Source organism: Stomoxys calcitrans, chromosome 4, assembly GCF_963082655.1.
Source record: "Stomoxys calcitrans chromosome 4, idStoCalc2.1, whole genome shotgun sequence".
Taxonomy (NCBI): Eukaryota; Metazoa; Arthropoda; class Insecta; order Diptera; family Muscidae; genus Stomoxys; species Stomoxys calcitrans.
In genome coordinates, this window is record NC_081555.1 from 27965444 (window position 1) to 27987613 (window position 22170).

General features: G+C 39.9%; 1 protein-coding gene across 1 annotated transcript in view; it reads left to right on the forward strand.

Annotated features, from left to right (window-relative positions):
• The first annotated feature begins 14541 nt into the window (after positions 1 to 14541).
• The window catches only part of LOC106085710 (homeobox protein vnd), an 83525-nt gene continuing 75896 nt past the window's right edge, over positions 14542 to 22170 (forward strand). Inside the window, exon 1 of the mRNA XM_013250078.2 lies at positions 14542 to 14876. Coding sequence (XP_013105532.2) covers positions 14653 to 14876 — 224 coding nt within the window. The 5' untranslated portion in view covers positions 14542 to 14652. The remainder of the gene's footprint in view (positions 14877 to 22170) is intronic.

Sequence of the window (22170 nt, forward strand, 5' to 3'; positions counted from 1 at the left end):
ATTTTATAGTGGTAACCCATAGAAGTGGCGATAAAATGTACTAAGACTCAGGTCTGGGTCTGGGCAGAAGATAATCCAAATATTGAGCAGCGGAATAGGTTGGGGGGTCTACATTGATACTGAAATGATTCTCTGTCTATTTCTCCTCTTAGTTAGGTTAGGTTGTAATAGGATAATACTGGATATTAGATGTCAAGGTATCCGCTGAGGATATCTTTTGGCTCATTGCGAGTCCTTAACAGCCTTTCTTTCTCAGTTCAGGGTAAGGCAAAGAACACCGCCAATGCTTACGGCACACTACATCAATGTCCCCTCTAGTACAAAAGATTTTAATCTTAATTCCTCCAAGGCCTAAAAGAAAAAAGTTTCTGGTACTTTGTCAATTATACCCATCTGGACCAGGAGACTTATAAAATGTATGTTATGCCCAATGAACGCTGTTCTGTGTCCCCAAGTTCATCACCAAAGCATCCATTCCAATGCTCCATGCAGGCTCCAACACCCTTCTAGTATGTCTTGATCTTACTCACAGCAGGAAAAGTGTGTCTACAATAGATGCAACAACATGTCTTCAGATGATTCGGTCTAATCTCCGCCTGGCATCTACACTCGCATAAGGGGTGTCCTTTGTCATCAGTATCGAGGTGATCTTAACTTTGACATAACAAAATTCTCCTTTTTTGACCTCATTCATTCGTTCTTATACTCCCTACTTTTCTAGATATCCCATAACTCCCAGTCGCTAACTCTACTGGCAGCATATAACGCCTTTCTGGAGTCCGTTCAGAGCATCCTTAGATTCCAATACAAGCATCTTTTGTCTTTCATTTTCCTGGTCCTTCTGGCCGTACAAGCCGTTTGCAGACGCAGGCCATCCCGTTCCCCATAGATGGGATTCGGCTCGAAGTCCTCTACACTCAAAATCGTAATGAATCAACCTCCATATCGATGAATTAAACTTCTCCCAGTAAGTTTGACTTGGGTCTCTAAATGGCTCACTATCCTTCTGTCTAAGCTTTCCTCTGCGAAGTTTGGTCCCTCTAATGATGACCATTCAGAGAATGTCCAATGGAAGTTGCCTTTGATGAGTTGCCATCTTCCTGTTTGGAATCTCACTGTTATATATAAAAAATTCGTTCTGCAAGATGAATTTCAGAATACTTTCCGCTCTGAGGTTCATGCCCGTACTGCCTCTAAGATCATGATGGACGTTGACGCCCTAACGATCTGATGTCATACCTTTCCTTACATGAACGTACACGGCTCCTTACCCGCATTGGAGGTGGCACAGTCCAATCATTGAGTATACTTTCCCCTCTGAGGTTCATGCCCGTACGGCCTCTAAGATCATGATGGGCGTTGGCGCCCTAACGATCTGATGTCATACCTTTCCTTACATAAACGTACAAGGCTCCTTACCCGCATTCGAGGTGGCACAGTCCAATCATTGACTGGGAGATGATGAGTACCTTGTTGCCATTTGACAAGGACATAATTCTCCTCTAGCATCTACATGCCATCTAAAGATCCACTTTTCTACTTAAAGTCGGCTGCGTTGTGATCAGAGTCGACGTCCTTGCTTTAACGCCACACCACCTCACGAATTCCGTGATCGGCGGGGTATCCGCCTGTATTATGGTCAAATGCAAATTTTGCCCAAGAACATTCCACTAAGGAACAGGGGCAACTTCTCACCTAGCAATGAGTGTAGTCTGATTCTGCTAGTCCCGCCAGTATTCGAACCCAGGCGTTCAGCATCATAAGCGGACATGCTAACGTCTGCGCGACGGTGGTCTCTGTATTATGGTCAGATAGCCCAAAACAGATCTCAGTCCCTGGATTTTCAATGTAGACCCACCTCAAGCCCACTCTATCCTCTAGCTTTGATCCATCTGTATAGCATGAACTTCCAATTGGCAATACCAGGGTTCCGTCAATCCAAGACTGTGCAGCAGTGCCGGCGCAATCTTTGATTGATAGAATCGCCAAACCTAAATAACACCAATCTTTACAGCACATAATCCTTATCCTATGATTTTTTAGCAACCCATTAGGGAACACCCTATGGCATCTCCCTCCCCAGGCCAACATGCATACAAGCATTTCATAATCATATCAACTGCTTGCCATCACACAAACCTGAAGGGGGAACACATTTCGTACATCGCATATCTTTGGGTACGTCACATTTGATACGTTTTGGATTGAAAATTATCAGCGCACCGTTCGTAATACAGTAGGAGAATTTTGTTGTTGTTTTGTTTTCTTCTTTTAAGGTTCAATTACAGGTATTGCGTGTTGGGTTCTGATAACGGTGGCCACGGATAAGTAAACCCAACAGCAACAACAACCCACATTCTACATAGTACTACCAAATTTGGTACGTTCTTTCTCTTCACGGACGTTATTGATGAATGAACGATTAAATCGAATTGTTTGCTGGTCAATGCTTAATCTTTATGACAGCCTGTAATGTTTATGCTACTGTGCTGCACACTGCAAGGTAAAAGTTTTCTATATGTAATTGTATTGATTAGTGACATAAAGATAATGACAGTAAGGGTTAAGAAAGTAACAAAACACATGGCTCGAGCTATGATGATGGCAGACCAAAAAGCCTTTTCCCCCAAACAATTCTGTACAGTCATAATAGGAAGAGATTGTCTTGATTCTCTCCGTTCTTTGGCATGAGTTTATAATACCTAATTTGTAGAAAAAAAAGATTATTTAATTTTGAATTTAACCTTATTCGAAACAAGTTAATGGCTAAATGACACATCACATTGCGATATCTTGAAGTTGGAATATCAACAGTGAACAAGATTTCTAGGAAACTAAAAACAATACGTCGATTGCAATGAGTGACCATGTTTATAAATTATGCACATTTGGTATACAGAGGTGGTATATATTGGGTTGCCCAAAAAGTAATTGCGGATTTTTTAAAAGTAAATGCATTTTTAATAAATCTTAGAATGAACTTTAATCAAATATACTTTTTTACACTTTTTTTCTAAAGCAAGCTAAAAGTCACAGCTGATAACTGACAGAAGAAAGAATGCAATTACCGAGTCACAAGCTGTGAAAAAATTTGCCAACGCCGACTATATGAAAAATCCGCAATTACTTTTTGGGCAACCCCATAGTATTAAGCCAACTGAATTCTTATGAAAAATGTCAAATCTAACTAAGCTAAACGAATTTTTCATTAAATTTTTTATCTCTCAGAGTTGTTATAAAATATTTTTTTCCATTCAATTTAAATTGAAGCAACATTTGAGGTAAACTCAAATATGTGGTTAAAATGGGGATCTATCAAAAGTACATAGTTTTGATTTTTTTTCTTTAAAATTTGAAGTGATAACACATGACCTTATTACAATTAACTTAAAATGCTTGTATATCCTCAACCAGACCCCTTCTTGAGGAATCATTGTTGAAAAGTGCTGAAGTGTGGTTCCGTAGCCAATCTGTTCCAAGATTCCTTTGCTGAATTCAATCATGTTGATTCCATAAGAAAGAATTTTATACGTACAATATCTTTCATCAAAAACACCATCAACTGGGAAATGTATACTCTACATATCCAAACCACACTATCTGTATCAACTCCAGGATTTCCTTCTTTGTATTAGCAGGAGAATGGGTCTGTAACAAGTCAATCAGTTAGAAATTAAATTCTTTGGTAGAATTTCCGGACTTCTAACCACTACTGAATATCTCTATTCGCTTCCGTCTTTCCATTTATCTCTTCTATCTGCGAAATAGATTTTTCTCCTCTCTTCTGATAACTCTCCTTCGCCTGGCGTGTTGCTACTGATTGCTGATTTGCTCTGTATGCTGGGTAGAGTTTCCTGATCGTACCGAATGCCAATGCTTAACTAAGATGTCTGCTATTACGGCCCAAGGGTGAATACAATGTATCTACCAACGCCCCCATCTAACTCCCCCCCATACCAATGCCACCATCTGCCAACCTTTATATGAGTACCAATTTGACCTCACGTATTGGACGTATTCACCTTCTTGGGTGGGAGCGGAGTACTCTTCAAAACTTCTTCGTATCCTATGGCTTACGGCCATAAAAAACTCAACTCCACAACCAGTGCAGCACCAACTTCGATTTGAATCTAAATCACAGTCATTTGCTATCAAATGAGTCTTTACCATTGTCAGGCTGGAAGTCTCAGGATCTCTTGACACCCAAGGTACTAGATTAAAATCTCCCGGTTACATTTCGTACCCAAAAGGCTACTACAACTGGTCACCTACGAAAAGGGGGTGCAGGATACAACAGCTATCATGAGCTAGGCAACACAGATCAGCTCTCACAGGAACTCAACAATAAATACAGCCACTCTCACGGATGACTGACATCACACAGGCTGGAACTTTGAGGTATAATCTGAGTGGTGTTCATCGCTGGCATGAGCTATCGTTCGCGTTCACAGCTTGCGGATAGTGGAATACGCCATACCGAGTAGTTGCAACAACAGTCGCGGAAAATCAGTGGTATCGAGAGGAGGCCGGGTGGCACCGAATCTTGCAGAAAATCTGAGTGCCTATGATGTTCGACATGGCAAGGCTAGTTATTGGCGCCTTTAAATAATCAATGGCCAACCTGTTCCCAAGGCGATCGGTCTTTTGGACCGGAACGAGCTTGCTCACTTACAGAAGCTTGGCGAGGATCGCAACCTCCCTATGAAACAACAACACAACAACAACAGAGCAGCATCAATAAAAGTAACGCAGGTTCCAGGCCATATCAAGTGCAGACGAAATCATTCGATTGCGCTAGGCAAGCAACACCTCGTCAAGTAAAGCAGGCGTATATTAAAATCACCACTGAGATAGGTTAGGTTAGGTTTGATGAAGGTACCAGACATTAGACGTTTAGGTATACGCCGGACCCATAGTAAAGGGTGATTTTTTTGAGGTTAGGATTTTCATGCGTTAGTATTTGACAGGTCACGTGGGATTTCAGACATGGTGTCAAAGAGAAAGATGCTCAGTATGCTTTGACATTTCATCATGAATAGACTTACTAACGAGCAACGCTTGCAAATCATTGAATTTTATTACCAAAATCAGTGTTCGGTTCGAAATGTGTTCATTCACCGTAACGTTGCGTCCAACAGCATCTTTGAAGAAATACGGTCCAATGATTCCACCAGCGTACAAACCACACCAAACAGTGCATTTTTCGGGATGCATGGGCAGTTCTTGAACGGCTTCTGGTTGCTCTTCACTCCAAATGCGGCAATTTTGCTTATTTACGTAGCCATTCAACCAGAAATGAGCCTCATCGCTGAACGGTGAATGAACACATTTCGAACCGAACACTGATTTTGGTAATAAAATTCAATGATTTGCAAGCGTTGCTCGTTAGTAAGTCTATTCATGATGAAATGTCAAAGCATACTGAGCATCTTTCTCTTTGACACCATGTCTGAAATCCCACGTGATCTGTCAAATACTAATGCATGAAAATCCTAACCTCAAAAAAATCACCCTTTATGACCCCCTGTGATTTATCAATAGTATAGAGCGTGTCCCCAATGATTACGGCATATTTCATCAATATATCCTCTTGTACTACTTTGATAAAAGGACAAATAATTTCAACCAGCGTGGATTCAGTTCAGTTCACTACTCCAACGTCTGAAAGACAAAAGAGCTCAGTATCCTCAGTATCTCTTACTTTGATAAGAAAAGGACGAAATTTAGTGAAGGGGTGGTGAAAACAAGGTTTAAGTCCGCCCTTCTCATATTTCTATACTTCGCGTGAAAAGGTTGAATTGTCTTCTTGGGCCCTATTAAATCTCACACCGCCTTGATAGTCCTCATTAGGTATAGATCTTTAATTTCAACATAGTATGGGCACCCTCACAGTACATGCCTCCATTCCCCAGGTCTTCCAACAGACACAAAATTGTGACTTGTAAAGGCTCAGGAAGCCAAATCGGGCGATCGGTTTATATGTGAGCTGTACCAAGTTATAGACCTATTTAGACCGTACTTGACACAGTTGTTGGAAGTTATAAAAGAACACTAGGTGCAAGATTTTAGCCAGGTCGGACATAAATTGCGGCTCGTAAGGGCTCAAGAATTCAAATCGGGAAATCGGTTTATATGGGAGCTTTATCAGTTTATAGACCGATTTGGACCGTACTTGGCTTAGTTGTTAGAAGGAATAACAAAACACTATATACAAAATTTCAGCCAGATCGGACAAAAGTGCGGCTTGGAGGGGCTCAAGAAATCAAATAGTGAGATCGGTTTACATGGGACCTATATCTAAATCTGAACCGATATGGCCCATTTGTAATCCCCAACGATCTATATCAATACTTAGTATCTGTACAAAATTTCAAGCGGCTAGCTTTACGCGTTCGACCTTTATCGTGATTTCGACAGACGGACGGACGGACATGACAAGATCGATTCAGAACGACGAGACGATCAATAATATACATACTCTATGGGTTCTTAGACGAATATTTCGATTTGTTACAAACAGAATGACTAGATTAGTATACCCCTATCCTATGGTAGTGGGTATATAAAGTAACCTTAGAAAAGAAAATCTAAGTTAGAAATTCCGTGCAACTTACAAAATCCTTAATTGTTTTCCATGCTACACCCCTCAGTTGGCTCATATCTGGTATTGTGTTCCCACCTAGGTTAGCTTAGGTTTAAAAGAGGGTGCAGATATTAATCCGCCCCTTGCCACTATGGATATACACCAGTAATCGGCTTGTTGTGCGCTCTAAAAGCTATAAAGTAACCTTGAAAAAGAAAATCGAAGTTGGAAATTCCGTGCTACTTACAAAATTATGAATTGTTTTCAATACCACTCCCCTTAGTTAGTTTGTGTCTAAGTGCCGGTGTCTGTTAGACGCGAAAGCCGGGCAATAACAAAGGTAATGCTCCAACGTCTTATCATCTTACCCGCATGCCCTACACATGCTATCACTTGCCGCACCGATTGTGCATAAGTGAGCTGGTAGTCCTATGTGTCCCGTTATGATACCAATAGCTATACTTACCTCCTTCTTACTTCATTTCAGTAATATCCTCGTCTTCTCACGATCTTGAGCCCCCCATATGATATTCGACGTTCTACCGACCGTTTCGCTGTTCCAAAGGGTTGCATTTTATTATTAAGTATTTGTGCAAAATTTCAATCAACTAGCCTTACTCGTTTGACCGCTATCGTGATCTCGGCAGACGGACTGATGGACATGGCTAGATTGACTCACAATGTTGAGCTGATCAAGAATATATATACTTTATAGGATCTTAGATCAATATTTTGAGGTGTTTGAAACGTGAGGCCCCCGTGGCGCAGAGGTTAGCATGTACGCCTATGACGCCGAACGCCTGGGTTCAAATCCTGGCGTGAACATGAACAAAATTTTCAGCGGTGGGTATATACCCTTACTAATGCTGCGTTTGTAAGGTACCTTGCCAGGTTAAAACTTCTCTACCAAAGGGTTTCCACCAAAACTTCTTGTGGCTAATAAATCTGGAGACAAGAACTTTGTCTCATCTTCCATCATTGTTCTATTTTAAGGATATACAAGCATTTTAAGTTTAATTTAACAAATTGATATGTTACAACTCCAAATTTGAAAAGAAACAATTCTACCATAACCTAAGTTATGGAAATTTTTTTTATAGTTCTGCAGACAGGCCACAGTGCTGTGACCGGCGTCCATTCCTTTACGTTGGCCCCTTTTGGGTCCCATTCCCTTTCGTGGCCCATTTCCTTTCGGGGCCCATTCCTTTTCGGGGCTCTATCCCTTTCGGGGAACATTCCCTTTCTGGGCCCATTCACTTTTGGGGCCCTTTCCTTTTTGGGGCCCATTCCCTTTGGGGACCCATTCCCTTTCGGCTCCCATTCCCTTTTGGGGCCCATTCTCTTTCGGGGCCTATTCCCTTTCGGGACCCATTCCCTTTCGGGACCCATTCCCTTTCGGGACCCATTCCCTTTCGGGACCCATTCCCTTTCGGGACCCATTCCCTTTCGGGACCCATTCCCTTTCGGGACCCATTCCCTTTCGGGACCCATTCCCTTTCGGGACCCATTCCCTTTCGGGACCCATTCCCTTTCGGGACCCATTCCCTTTCGGGACCCATTCCCTTTCGGGACCCATTCCCTTTCGGGACCCATTCCCTTTCGGGACCCATTCCCTTTCGGGACCCATTCCCTTTCGGGACCCATTCCCTTTCGGGACCCATTCCCTTTCGGGACCCATTCCCTTTCGGGACCCATTCCCTTTCGGGACCCATTCCCTTTCGGGACCCATTCCCTTTCGGGACCCATTCCCTTTCGGGACCCATTCCCTTTCGGGACCCATTCCCTTTCGGGACCCATTCCCTTTCGGGGCCCATTCCCTTTCGATGCACATTCCCTTTCGGGGCCCATTCCTTTTCGAGACCCATTCCATTACGGGGCCAATTCCCTTTCGTGGCCCATTCCCATTCGTGGCCCATTTCCTTTCGGGGCCCATTCCCTTTCGGGGCTCAATCCCTTTCGGGACCCATTCCCTTTCGGGGCTCAATCCCTTTCGGGGCCCATTCCCTTTCGGCGCCCATTCCCTTTTGGGACCCATTGCCTTTCGGGGCTTATCCTTTTACATTGAAGCCTTTATTAAAGAACTCCACCTTGTCTTAAAGTTTTTTTTGCCAATTCTTCAACTAAATGTAGTTCTTTTTTATATCCTCCACCATAGGATGGGGGGTATACAAATTTCGTCATTCTGTTTGTAACTACTCCAAATATTCGTCTGAGAACTCATAAAGTATATATTCTTGATCGTCGCGACATTTTATGTCGATCTTGCCATGTCCGTCCGTCTGTCCGTCCGTCCGTCTTTCTGTCGAAAGCACGCTAACTTCCGAAGGAGTAAAGCTAGCCGCTTGAAATTTTGCACAAATACTTCTTATTAGTGTAGGTCGGTTGGTATTTTAAATAGGCCATATCGGTCCATGTTTTGATATAGCTGCCATATAAACCGATTAGAATGAAATTTTGCACGACGTGTTTTGTTATGATATCCAAAAATTGTGCCAAGTATGGTTCAAATCGGTCCATAACCTGATATAGCTGCCATATAAGCCGATCTTGGGACTTGACTTCTTGAGCCTCTAGAGTGCGCAGTTCCTATCCGATTGGAATGAAATTTTGCACGATGTGTTTTGTTATAATATCCAACAAATGTGCTGAGTACGGTTCAAATCGTTCTATAACCTGATATAGCTGCCATATAATCCGATCTTGGGTCTTGAATTCTTGAGCCTCTAGAGGGCTCATTTCTTATCCGATTTGAATGAAATTTTGCACGATGTGTTTTGTTATGATATCCAACATATGTGCTGAGTACGGTTCAAATCGTTCTATAACCTGATATAGCTGTCATATAAACCGATCTTGGGTCTTGACTTCTTGAGCCTCTAGAGTGCGCAATTCTTATCCGATTGAAATGAAATTTTGCACGACGTGTTTTGTTATGATATCCAACATATGTGCTGAGTACGGTTCAAATCGTTCTATAACCTGATATAGTTGTCATATAAATCGATCTTGGGTCTTGACTTCTTGAGCCTCTAGAGTACGCAATTCTTTTCCGATTGGAATGAGTTTTTGCATGAAGTATTTTGTGATAATATCCAACATCTGTGCCACGTATGGTTGAAATCGGTTCATAACCTGATATAGCTGTCATATAAACAGATCACGGGTCTTGACTTCTTTTGCCTCTAGAGGGTACAATTCTTATCCAATTTGAATGAATTTTTGCACGAAGTATTTTGTGATGATATCCAACAACTGTGCCAAGTATGGTTGAAATCGGTTCATAACCTGATATAGCTGTCATATAAACCGATCTTTGGTCTTGACTTCTTGAGCCTCTAAAGGGCGCAATTCTTATCCGATTTGGCTGAAATTTTGCATGACATATTTTATTTTTACTTTCAACAACTGTGCCAAATAAGGTTCAAATCGGTTCATAACCTAATATAGCTGCCATATAAACCGATTTGGGATCTTGACTCCTTGAACCTCTAGAAGGCGCAATTCTTATCCGATTAGGATGAAATTTTGCACGACGTGTTTTGTTATGATATCCAACAACTGTGCTAAGTATGGTTCAAATCGGTCCATAACCTGATATAGCTGCCATATAAACCGATCTTGGGTCTTGACTTCTTGAGCCTCTAGAGTGCGCAATTCTTATCCGATTGGAATGAAATTTTGCACGACGTGTTTTGTTATTATATCCAACAACTGTGCCAAGTATGGTTCAAATCGGTCTATAACCTGATATAGCTGCCATATAAACCGATCTTGGGTCTTGACTCCTTGAGCCTCTAGAGGGCTCATTTCTTATCCGATTTGAATGAAATTTTGCACGACGTGTTTTGTTATGACATCCAACATATGTGCTGAGTACGGTTCAAATCGTTCTATAACCTGATATAGCTGTCATATTGGAATAAAACTTTACGCGACGTGTTTTGTTATGATATCCAACAACTGTGCTAAGTATGGTTCAAATCGGTCGATAACCTGATATAGCTGTCATATTAACCGATCTTGGGTCCTGACTTCTTGAGCCTTAAGAGGGCGTAATTCTTATCCGATTGGAATGAAGTTTTCAACGACATGTTTCGTTATGATATCCAACAACTGTGCCAAGTATGGTTCATAGAGTGCGCAATTCTTGTCCGATTTGAATGAATTTTTGCACGACGTGTTTCGTTATGATATCCAACAACTGTGCCAAGTATGGTTCAAATCGGTTTATAACCTGATATAGCTGCCATATAAACCGATCTTGGGACTTGATTTCTTGAGCTTCTAGAGAGCGCAATTCCTATCCGATTCGAATGAATTTTTGCACGAAGTATTTTGTTATGATATCTAACAGCTGTGCTAAGTTTAGGTTTAAATCGAGTGATAACCTGATATAGCTGCCATATAAACCTATCCTTGGGTCTTGACTTCTTGAGTCTCTAGAGGGCGCAATTATTATCCGATTTGGCTGAAATCATGCATGACGTATTTTATTCTTACTTTCAACAACTGTGCCAAATAAGGTTCAAATCGGGTTATAACCTAATATAGCTGCCATATAAACCAATCTGGGATATTGAGTTCTTGAGCCTCTAGAGGTCGCAATTTTGATACGATTTGCCTGAAATTTTGTACGACGGATTCTCTCATGACCATCAACATTCGTGTGTATTATGGTCTGATTCGGTCTATAGCCCCATACAGATCCCATATAAATCGCTATTTTTATACCCACCACCGACGGATGGGGGTATATTCATTTTGTCATTCCGTTTGCAACACATCGAAAGACCCATTTCCGACCCTATAAAGTATATATATTCTTGATCAGCGTAAAAATCTAAGACGATCTAGCCATGTCCGTCCGTCTGTCCGTCTGTCTGTTGAAATCACGCTACAGTCTTTAAAAATAGAGATATTGAGCTGAAATTTTGCACAGATTCTTTTTTTGTCCATAAGCAGGTTAAGTTCGAAGATGGGCTATATCGGACTATATCTTGATATAGCCCCCATATAGACCGATCCGCTGATTTAGGGTCTTAGGCCCATAAAAGCCACATTTATTATCCGATTTTATTGAAATTTGAAACAGTGAATTGTGTTAGGCCCTTCGACATCCTATGTCAATTTGGCTCAGATCGGTCCAGATTTGAATATAGCTGCCATATAGACCGATCCTCCGATTTAGGGTCTAAGGCCCATAAAAGCCACATTTATGGTCCGATTTCGCTGAAATTTGGGACAGTGAGTTGTCTTAGGCCCTTTGACATGTTTCTTTAATTTGGTCCAGATCGGTTCAGATTTGGATATAGCTGCCATATAGACCGATCCTCCGGTTTACGGTCTTAGGCCCACAAAAGCCACATTTATTATCCGATTTTGATGAAATTCGGGGCAGTGAATTGTGTAAGGCCCATCGACATCCTTCGTTAATTTGGCTCAGATCGGTCCAGATTTGGATATAGCTGCCATATAGATCGATCCTCCGATTTATGATGTATGGGCCACAATAGCCACATTCATTATCCGATTTTGCTGAAATTTGGTACAGTGAGATGTGTTAGGCTCTTTGACATATTTCTTCAATTTGGTCCAGATCGGTTCAAATTTGGATATAGCTGCCATATAGACCGATTTCTTGATTTATGGTTTTGGGCCCATAAAATGCTCATTCATTGTCCGATGTCGTCGAAATTTGAAACAGTGAGTTAAGTTAAGCCCCTTGACATATTTCTGCAATATCGCACAGATCGGTCCAGATTTGGATATAGCTGCCATATAGACCGATATCTAGGTTTTAGGTTTTGGGGCCATAAAAGACGCATTTATTGTCCGATGTCGCTGAAATTTGAGACAGTGAGTTTGGTTAGGCTCTTCGACGTCCTTCTTCAATTTTGCCCAGATCGGTCCAGATTTGCATATAGCTGCCATATAGACCGATCTCTGGATTTAAGGTTTAGGGCCCATAAAAAGGCATTTATTGTCCGATTTCGCCGAAATTTGGGACAGTGCTTAGTGTTAGGCTCTTCGACATGTTTATGCAACTTGGCGCAAATCGGTCCAGATTTGAATATAGCTGCCATGTAGACCGATATCTCGATTTAAAGTCTTGGCCCCATAAAAGGCGCATTTATAATCCGATTTCACTGAAATTTGACACAGTGACTTATGTTTGGATTTTCGACATCCTTGTCGTATATAGTTCAGATCGGTATGAGGTATATGAGTATAAGGTATGAAATTTTCACCGAATTTTGATGAAAGGTGGTTTACATATATACCCGAGGTGGTGGGTATCCAAAGTTCGGCCCGGCCGAACTTAACGCCTTTTACTTGTTATTTTACTTCTTGAGCCCCCAAAGGGCGTAATTCTTATTCGAATTGGCTGATACAGGTCTCCAACATATAATTTAATTGTGGTCCAAACCGGACCATATCTTGATATTGCTCTAATAGCAGAGCAAATCTTTTCTTATATCCTTTTTTGCCTAAGAAGAGATGCCGGGAGATGCCGGGTGTATAAGATTCGGCCCGGCCGAACTTAGCACGCTTTTACTTGTTTCTCTTACAATAATTTGACCTCAAAATGTAGGATAACTTATTAACGAGTCATGTAGAGTTGATTGTTGTAGTTGTAGTTGTTATTATTTCCATTGTACCTCTCAAGTGATCCCAATTGAGATCAATGAAATTGTTAACGTTCTATATACGGATGTTTTCAAGCGATATCTCTTGTTTATTAGGAACATTATTGTTGTCAATACAAACAAGCAGCGGGCCACACACAGATAGATATCATCGGCCAGCGTAAAAAGCAAATAGGTTGGAAAAGGAAAAAACTAACCACTCCACACAGAGAGTGAGAGAGGTGGTTGGTGTTCCAACCAACCATTCAACAACGATCCATCCAACCACATATATTATTGGTATGAATAAAATAATAATAATAATGAAAAAAAAAAAAATATGCTACCAACACCAACTGACACTTTGGTTTAAGTACACAAACACAGCGATAATAAACAAATGGGTAACATACAAACACCAACAAATCAAACAGTGACAGCTACGGCAACAGTCCCAGTACCGTTCCCGGCACCAGCTCCAAGCACCAGCAGCAACAACAGAAACACTTAAAGCAAATATGGAAAAAATTGCTATCTCTGGCGAACAACGTTATCGATAAAGGTTCCCAAAACGATTGTAACGTATGGATGGATGGACGGACGGAAGGACGGACGGACAGACGGCAGAGAGCAAGCAAATGAATGCGCGTAATATATGATTTTGTGTTCACACTTTTAATACCTTTTTGACTTTAATAACTGATTGCAGGCTTTTAAAGTGAATTTTTGTTGCGCCCACTTTAGACGTGCGGAATAGAGCGCTTCAAATCAGCGTCGTTCGAAAGAATCGTGTCACCATAGCTCAGTAACAAGATCGCGTCGCCCCTAAAACCATAGAAATAATAATTGTAAACGAGTTCAAGGGATTTGTGTTAAAGGGCTTCTGGGAGTCCTCCCCCATTAATACAACAACAAAATTCTTATAAAAATTTTCTTTTAGTTTTTTTTTTCTTTCAAAAATTTTCGCGCCTTTTAATCGTTGTGTGTTGTGTTGAAGAATTTATTGGAGTTATTGAGAATTTTTATGGCATGTACTCTAGCAGCCACTACAAAGCCAAAGAATACCTTCTTCAAATTTTATGTTCTAACAAAACCCACTACAATTGCCCTGCTGTCCATCAAGTGAAGAGTTATTGTTGAACAAATATTGAAAATTGACAACAAATAAGATTTCAAATTAATTAACCTATTAGGGATTAAGAACACTCTCAGTGGCAGACAGTGATATCCCTTTAGAGTTATAACAAAGAAAAAAAATTGAAGTGAAGTTTGACAAAAGAAAAAAATAGCAAAATATTATAAAAAAATAACTAAAAAAATTATTAAAAAAATTGTTTAAAAAAAATATTAAAAAAAAAATTCCCTAGTGCCAAGTGTTGTTGTTTATTACAAAAAAACCTATTTCTCATTTAAATCACCCCCTCCGACATCATTCACTTAAATATGACAAATTATAATCCAAATTGTGGTTATTATGAGGATTATGGTTCCGGTTACTATGCAACAGCCTCAACGGCTACCACAACAACGCTTAACAATAATAATAATATTTATCAACAACATCAGTCGCAGCAACAACAACAACATCATCATCACCACCACCAACAGCAACAGCAACAGGATTACTATATGCCACAGGATTATGAATACAATAAAAATGTTTATGAGTAAGTATTGCGAAAGCGATCAAAAGGACCTATCACACACTTAATTCATAATTAAGGGGGGATTTTTTTTAGATTTCATATATTTATTTATTTTTTTTTTTTGCAAATCAAAAGGCATTGTCTTTACACATTATGGTTACCTAACTTTTCAAATTCAATGTAAGATGTATAGTAAATATTACGTGCGAAAATTGCAGGATTAAAGGTTAAAAACTATATTTGATAGTCTTTAGTTATAAAAACAAGTAAAAGCGTGCTAAGTTCGGCCGGGCCGAATCCTATATTACCTCCACCATGAATCGCATCTCTTCTTAGGCAAGACAGGATATAAGAGAAGATTTGCTCTACTATTAGAGGGATATCAAGATATGATCCGGTTTAGACCACAATTAAATTATATGTTGGAGACCTGTGTAAAATCTCAGCCAATTCGAATAAGAATTGCGCCCTTTGGGGGCTCAAGAAGGAAAATAGCTGCATCGGGCTATCGACCGATTCAGACCATAATAAACACGTATGTTGATGGTCATGAGAGAATCCGTCGTACAAAATTTCACGCAAATCGGATAATGATTGCGACCTTTAGATTCTCAAGAAGTCAAGATCCCAGATCGGTTTATATGGCAGCTATATCAGGCTATGAACCGAATTGAATCATACTTAGCACAGTTGTTGGATATCATAACAAAACACGTCGTGCAAAATTTCATTCCAATCGGATAAGAATTGCGCACTCTAGAGGCTCAAGAAGTCAAGTCCCCAGATCTGTTTATATGACAGCTATATCAGATTATGAACCGATTTGAACCATACTTGGCACAGTTATTGGATATCATAACAAAATACTACGTGCAAAATTGCATTCCAATCGGATAAGAAATGCGCACTCTAGAGGCTCAAGAAGTCAAGACCCAAGATCGGTTTATATGGCAGCTATATCAAAACATGGACCGATATGGCCCATTTACAATACCAACCGACCTACACTAATAAGAAGTATTTGTGCAAAATTTCAAGCGGCTAGCTTTACTCCTTCGGAAGTTAGCGTGCTTTCGACAGACGGACAGACGGACGGACATGGCTAGATCGACATAAAATGTTGCGACGATCAAGAATATATAAACATTATGGGGTCTCAGACGAATATTTCGAGTAGTTACAAACAGAATGACGAAATTAGTATACCCCCCATCCTATGGTGGAGGGTATAAAAACAAGTTCGGCCGGGTCGAACTTTGGATACCCACCACATCGGGTATATATGTAATCCACCTTTCGTCAAAATCCGGTGAGAAATGCATACCTTATGCCCCATAGCAGCTATATCGAAATATATTCCGATTTGGACCAAATGCAAGTTATTGTTCAATTGTGTATAACCAAATATTGATCTTTTTAGTAGCTTTATCTAAAAATAAACCGACCTGAACCACACTGTGTCATATTTCAGTGAAATCGGATTATAAATGTGGCTTTTGTGGGCCTAAGACCCTTAATCGGCGGATCGGTCTATATGACAGCTATATCTAAAACTATATCCAAATCTGAACCTATATCTATGAAATTCACCAGTTATGTGGGGAGACATAGGAAAATACCCCCTGCACATTGGGAGAGTTGGGGTGACCAGATTTATTAATTTGTATCGCTTACAAATATAGCTGTACAGAAATTTCTGTTGTAGAGTAGAAAGGAAACGAAATAAGAAATATTTTGCAGGCAAAATTTTTAGGGGTTTTTAAGTTCATTCATTGTACCCTATACCACTACTGTGGTATAGGGTACATTTGTTTGTAACACCCAGAAGGAAGAGAGATAGACCGATTGGTAAGCATACCGGTAGACTCATAATCACTTTCTGATTCGATTTCATGTTTAGTTGTATACAAAGTGCAGGTCGCAGTTTTCATCCGATCCTCTTAAAATTTGCTATTGGTATGTTTTTCAGCCTAGAGGCGAAGCTTTTTGAAATTGGAAAGTTGCGATTTGGATATAGCTCCCATATATATGTTCGTCCGATTTGCAGTAATATTGCAATAAAATGTTCATTTGTTAACCGATTCTTTAAATTGGCAGGAAGGATTTTCTCTTGACTCTCGACTTTACTGGAGAATTTCATGGAAATCGGTTAAGATTAAAATATATCTCCTCTATGTATATATCGCCCGATTTCCACTTCTATAGCCACTGCAAGCGCATTTTTTTACCAATCTTGCCAAAACTTTGTACAACACTGTCCTTGACAAGTTTGCTCGAAATCGGTTCGGATTTAGATATAGCTCCCACATATATGTTTGTCAGATTTTGGGTAATTTGCAATAATGTAGTCATTTGTCAATCGTAGTTATTGCAATTTGAACACATTTAGTTGAAATTTGATAGGGATTGTTTAATAACCCATCTGAAAACATCCGCCGAGATCCATAAAAATTGATTCAGAATTGGATATAGGTAGGTGTAGAGAATTATACAGTCGGCACCGCCCGACTTTTGCCCTTCCTTACTGGTTTGTTTTAAAGTTATAGTGGTTTGAATAGTTTTCTGCTAAAAAGTGAGAATCGTGAGAGGATGGTAACCCTGAAACACACTTTCTCTTAGTATTTACATGTACTAAAACATAAACAGTTGCCAAATATGAGCACTTTTTATACCCTACACCATCACTGTGGTACAGGGTATTATAAGTTTGTCCATTTGTTTGCAACGCTAAGAAGGAGAAGAGCTAGACCCATTGATAAGTATACCGATCGGCTGAAAATCACTTTCTGATTCGATTTAGCTATGTCCGTCTGTCCGTCTGTCTGTATGTGTGTGCATGTATACTTGTGATCAAGGTACAGGTCACATTTATTGTTTGATTGTCTTGAAATTTTGCACATGCTACTTTCTTGGCCCAAAGACCAACGCTATTGATTTTGAATGAAAATGTCGGTTCAGATTTAGATATAGCTCCCATATATATCTTTCATCCGATGTGGAATTTTCAGGCTGAAGAAGCCACTAGTTTGGTCCGATCTTTACAAAATTTGGCATGGGGTGTTTTATTCGACATATACATATGTGAACAAAATTTCATAAAAATCGGTCCAGATTTAGATATAGCTCCCATATATATCTTTCCTCCGATATGGAGTTTTAAGGCTGTAGAAGCCGCTATTTTGATCCGATCTTTAAAAGATTTTGCGCGAGGTGTTTTATTTGACGTTCTAATGTGTGTAAAAAATTTCATAAAAATCGGTTCAGATTTAGATATAGTTCTCATATATATCTTTCTTCCGATATGGAATTTTCAGGCTGTAGAAGCCACAAATTTAGTCTGATCTTTACAAAATTTGACATGGAGTGTTTTATTCGACATCTACATATGTGAACAAAATTTCATAAAAATCGGTCCAGATTTAGATATAGCTCCCATATATATCTTTCATCCGATATGCCCTTTTAAGGTTGTAGAAGCCACAATTCGTCTCTGATCTATACAAAATTTGGCATGGGGTGTTTTATTTTACGTCTACATATGTGCGCAAAATTTCATATAAATCGATACTGATTTAGATATGGCCCCTGTATATATCTTTCCTGCGATATGGAGTTTTAAGCCTATAGAAGCTATAATTTTTGCCCGATGTGAAAAAAAAATTAATACGAGGTGTTGTGTTTGATGTTGTTATATATGTGCAAAATTTCGTCAAAATCGGTCCAGATTTAGATATAGCTCCCATATATATCTTTCATCCGATATGGCCTTTTAAGGCTGTAGAAGCCTCAATTTCACTCCGATCTTTACAAAATTTTGCATTAGATATTTCATTTGAGGTCTACATATGTGTGCAAAATTTCATAAAAATCGGTCCAGATTTAGATATAGCTCCCATATATATCTTTCGTCCGACATGGACTTTAATGGCCGTAGAAGCCACAATTTTAGTTCGATCTTAACAAAATTTAGCACGAGGTGTTTAATTTCATGTCCCAATACGTGTGCAAAATTTCATATAATTCGGTTTCGATTTAAATTCACTATAGCGATATAGCTCCCATATATATGTATGGCCTGATTAACACTTATAAGGCCGTAGTAACCTCGATTACCGATCTGCTCGAAACTTGGCACGCATTGTTTTGTTAACGAATAGCTTATGGGAAAGTAGTTGTAGGCTCATCTGGTGGTGTGTATATAGACGGCCCGCCCGACTTTAGCTTTTCCTTAATGGTATTTACCATTTTTTTCGATGTTCCCCCACTGTGCCGTGTTTAATCTTGTGCTGCCAACTACCATGTTAATTAACCTCAATTGATTAGTGGGCGCTTTTGTGGAGGCAACCTTTTTCGACGGTTGGGTCTAAGAAATTCTACCTTACTGTCTTGGCATCAAGGTCTTCCTCAATCCAAATATCACAATGGTCCCTTATTTGGTACTATGCACCAATTCATCCATGGGCATTGGTTTTGCTTCTTGTACAACTACTACTTATAAGCAATGTACAATGGAACGAATTCTTCCTCTTCATACTTCATTCACAACCAACTTTTATTCCAGATTAACTTAAAACCATGCAATTTTTTATTTTTGTGTTAAATGTTAAAAAAAAAACACAAAAAAAAATGTCAAAACAATCAACCAAAATTTGCCAGAAATATAAACAACTATCAGAGTTTTTTGAGTCATTGCAAGGGCTCATGCTCAGGGATCAAGGAAACGATATGGTTTTCATAAATACATTTAAATGCCATTGTTGGCAAACAGCATTAGCTGAGATTATCCGAAGGTAGAAGGCGATTATTAGCACCAAAACCCAATTACAGGACTCACAAGCACAAAAACACACACACACACACATATGCAGGCATAGAAACACTCATATCCTTCAAACTCCTTTCTCTGCCAAATTTGCCGAAATGAAATGTTTTTGTTATCAATTGAGGAATTACACCAAACGCAATTACTCTCTGTCTCATTTAAACTGCCCCTAGTAAACCTATTGGGAAAATTGCAAAACAAACAAAACAAAAAATGCAAACACCCTACCGAACATGGAAATATCACACTTTGTTGTGGTATTTTCCAAAAAATATCTCAAACTCACATGTGTTGCCAGTTGCCGTAAGGAGCATGCGAAATGTCACAGACGCAACGAGTGGTGTGTCTGGGTGTAAAAACCCAAATAACAAACGTATTTGCCCATAATAGCATGTCTGGTGGACTCGCAACACCAGTAGGGATGCACAGACAGACGGACAATAACAGCAATCCTTGTACACCAATTTCTTCATGGTTGAGGTGAAAAAGTGACAGCTAGGCTTCAATAGTTGTTTTTGTTTTTCATTGCTTAGAGTAGAAGAAACACAAAAATGTGACAAAGTGGAAATAATTCCCTTTGTCTCAAGTTGACATGTTTAACTTGGTTGCTTTGAGTTGATCCTGTATCCTTGTGTGGCTGTTCTCTCTCTACGTGTCTCCTGATGCTGCAACATTGGCTTAGACATTTCGCCTTGGATTGGATTTCATTTTGAGCTATCGGTTGTCTATGCCCAGTTTCAATGCCTTTTAAATACAAATTTCATTATTTTAATTCGGCTTTGCTTTAAATGCCTTTGGGCAAAATGTTATTCTTTGCTTAGTAAGCACCAAGAGATTCGACTCAAGTCTACTCTGCTTGCCTCAAGAATTGTGGATTGGCCTTTGTTTTATTATTTTGGCAATTTTTAAGTTGTTTTTACAACAGATCTGGTTTTAGAATAATTTTTGTCACAACAAAAAGGAAAGGAAAACGATCAACGAAATTAAATTCAATTATGGGATGTGTAACATTACCCAAAGATTAGGCTGACCATGTTAGTCCTCCATAGGTTGCAGTTTTTATTCTCTCATTTTTCCCAGAAATGTTTTGTGGCCAATTTTTATGAATGGTGCTGAGCAAGTGTCTTATGAAGGTGTTAAAAGTCTATGGACATAATGAATAGGTTATGGAGATGTTACAGTGATACATGGTAGGTGATGAAATTCTCCTTCCATAATGGGTGTGCAGAGTTGAGAGCATATCGCTATGCAGGACAGTATTTCAATCCGTACGGCCAGGCCGAATCTTCGAAAACCACCAACATGGATTATGCTAAAAATTTAGTGGACAGACATGGTAGTCGTTACAGAGCACCTCATGCAAAATTTCAGCTGAATCGGAGAAAAATGCGTCTTGTAAGAGCTCAAGGGGGAAAGTTTCCCAGCACTCTAAGGTATACACTTCAGGAAGCTCTATGTGCATCAGCAAAGTGGGCTACCGAAAGTGGTTTGGGTATAAATCCGTGCAAGCCAGAAGTAATTCTTATCAGCAGGAGATACAAGTTGCCTATAGTGGAACCTGTCACCTTGGGTGGAGTTCCATGTTCCATTTACAGAAAGCGCAAAATACCTGGGTGTTATGCAGGACAGGAAATTGAACTTCAAATCCAACATTTTAGAAAGGGCAAGAAAGGCCACTCTTGCCCTATACACCTGCAAGAGAGCCAATGGCAAAAGTTGGGGGTTTAGACCGAGTGTCATGCATTGGGTATGAACTGCAGACCTATAATGCTATATGGTGTTGTGGTTTGGTGGACGGCGCTTCAAAAATCCACCTACTGCTCAATACTTAACCGGATCCCAAGGATGGCTTGTTTGTGCATCACAGCCGCACTGAGGACGACACCATCTGATGCACTGATTTGAATGCTACAACATATGACTCCGTATATTGTGGCTAGACAAATTGCAGTGACCACTGCCGTGAGGTTAAGGGACCTTTCTCATGTAGCGGCTACGGACACTGTGTTATCTTTAACACAATAATCGATGTTCCAGTCAGTGGGGATTACACCCTAACTGAGCCGCTTTTTGATAAAAAGTACTGTACCACTATTCCGGATAGAACCGATTGGAACTACGATATCCCTGGTAACAGAAGTTACATAGACTTCTATACGGATGGTTTCAAACTAAACGATCACGTGGGCTTTGAGGTGTACTCTAAAGATCTAGAACTGGCCATATCGAAATGGTTACCCGACCACTGCAGTGTGTATCAAGCAGATATCCTTGCAATTAAGGAAGTGGTGGAATGGCTAAGATATAATCTCATTACGACGATTGGCATAAATATCTACTCAGACAGCCAGGCAGCCATTAAATCCCTGGAGAACGAATTTCTGAAACCAAAAACCGCCCACGACTGTCGCAGATTTCTCAACGAGATGGCGGAACAGTTCAAAATTCACCTGATCCGGGTGCCGGGCCACAGAGATATCCCAGGGTATTGTA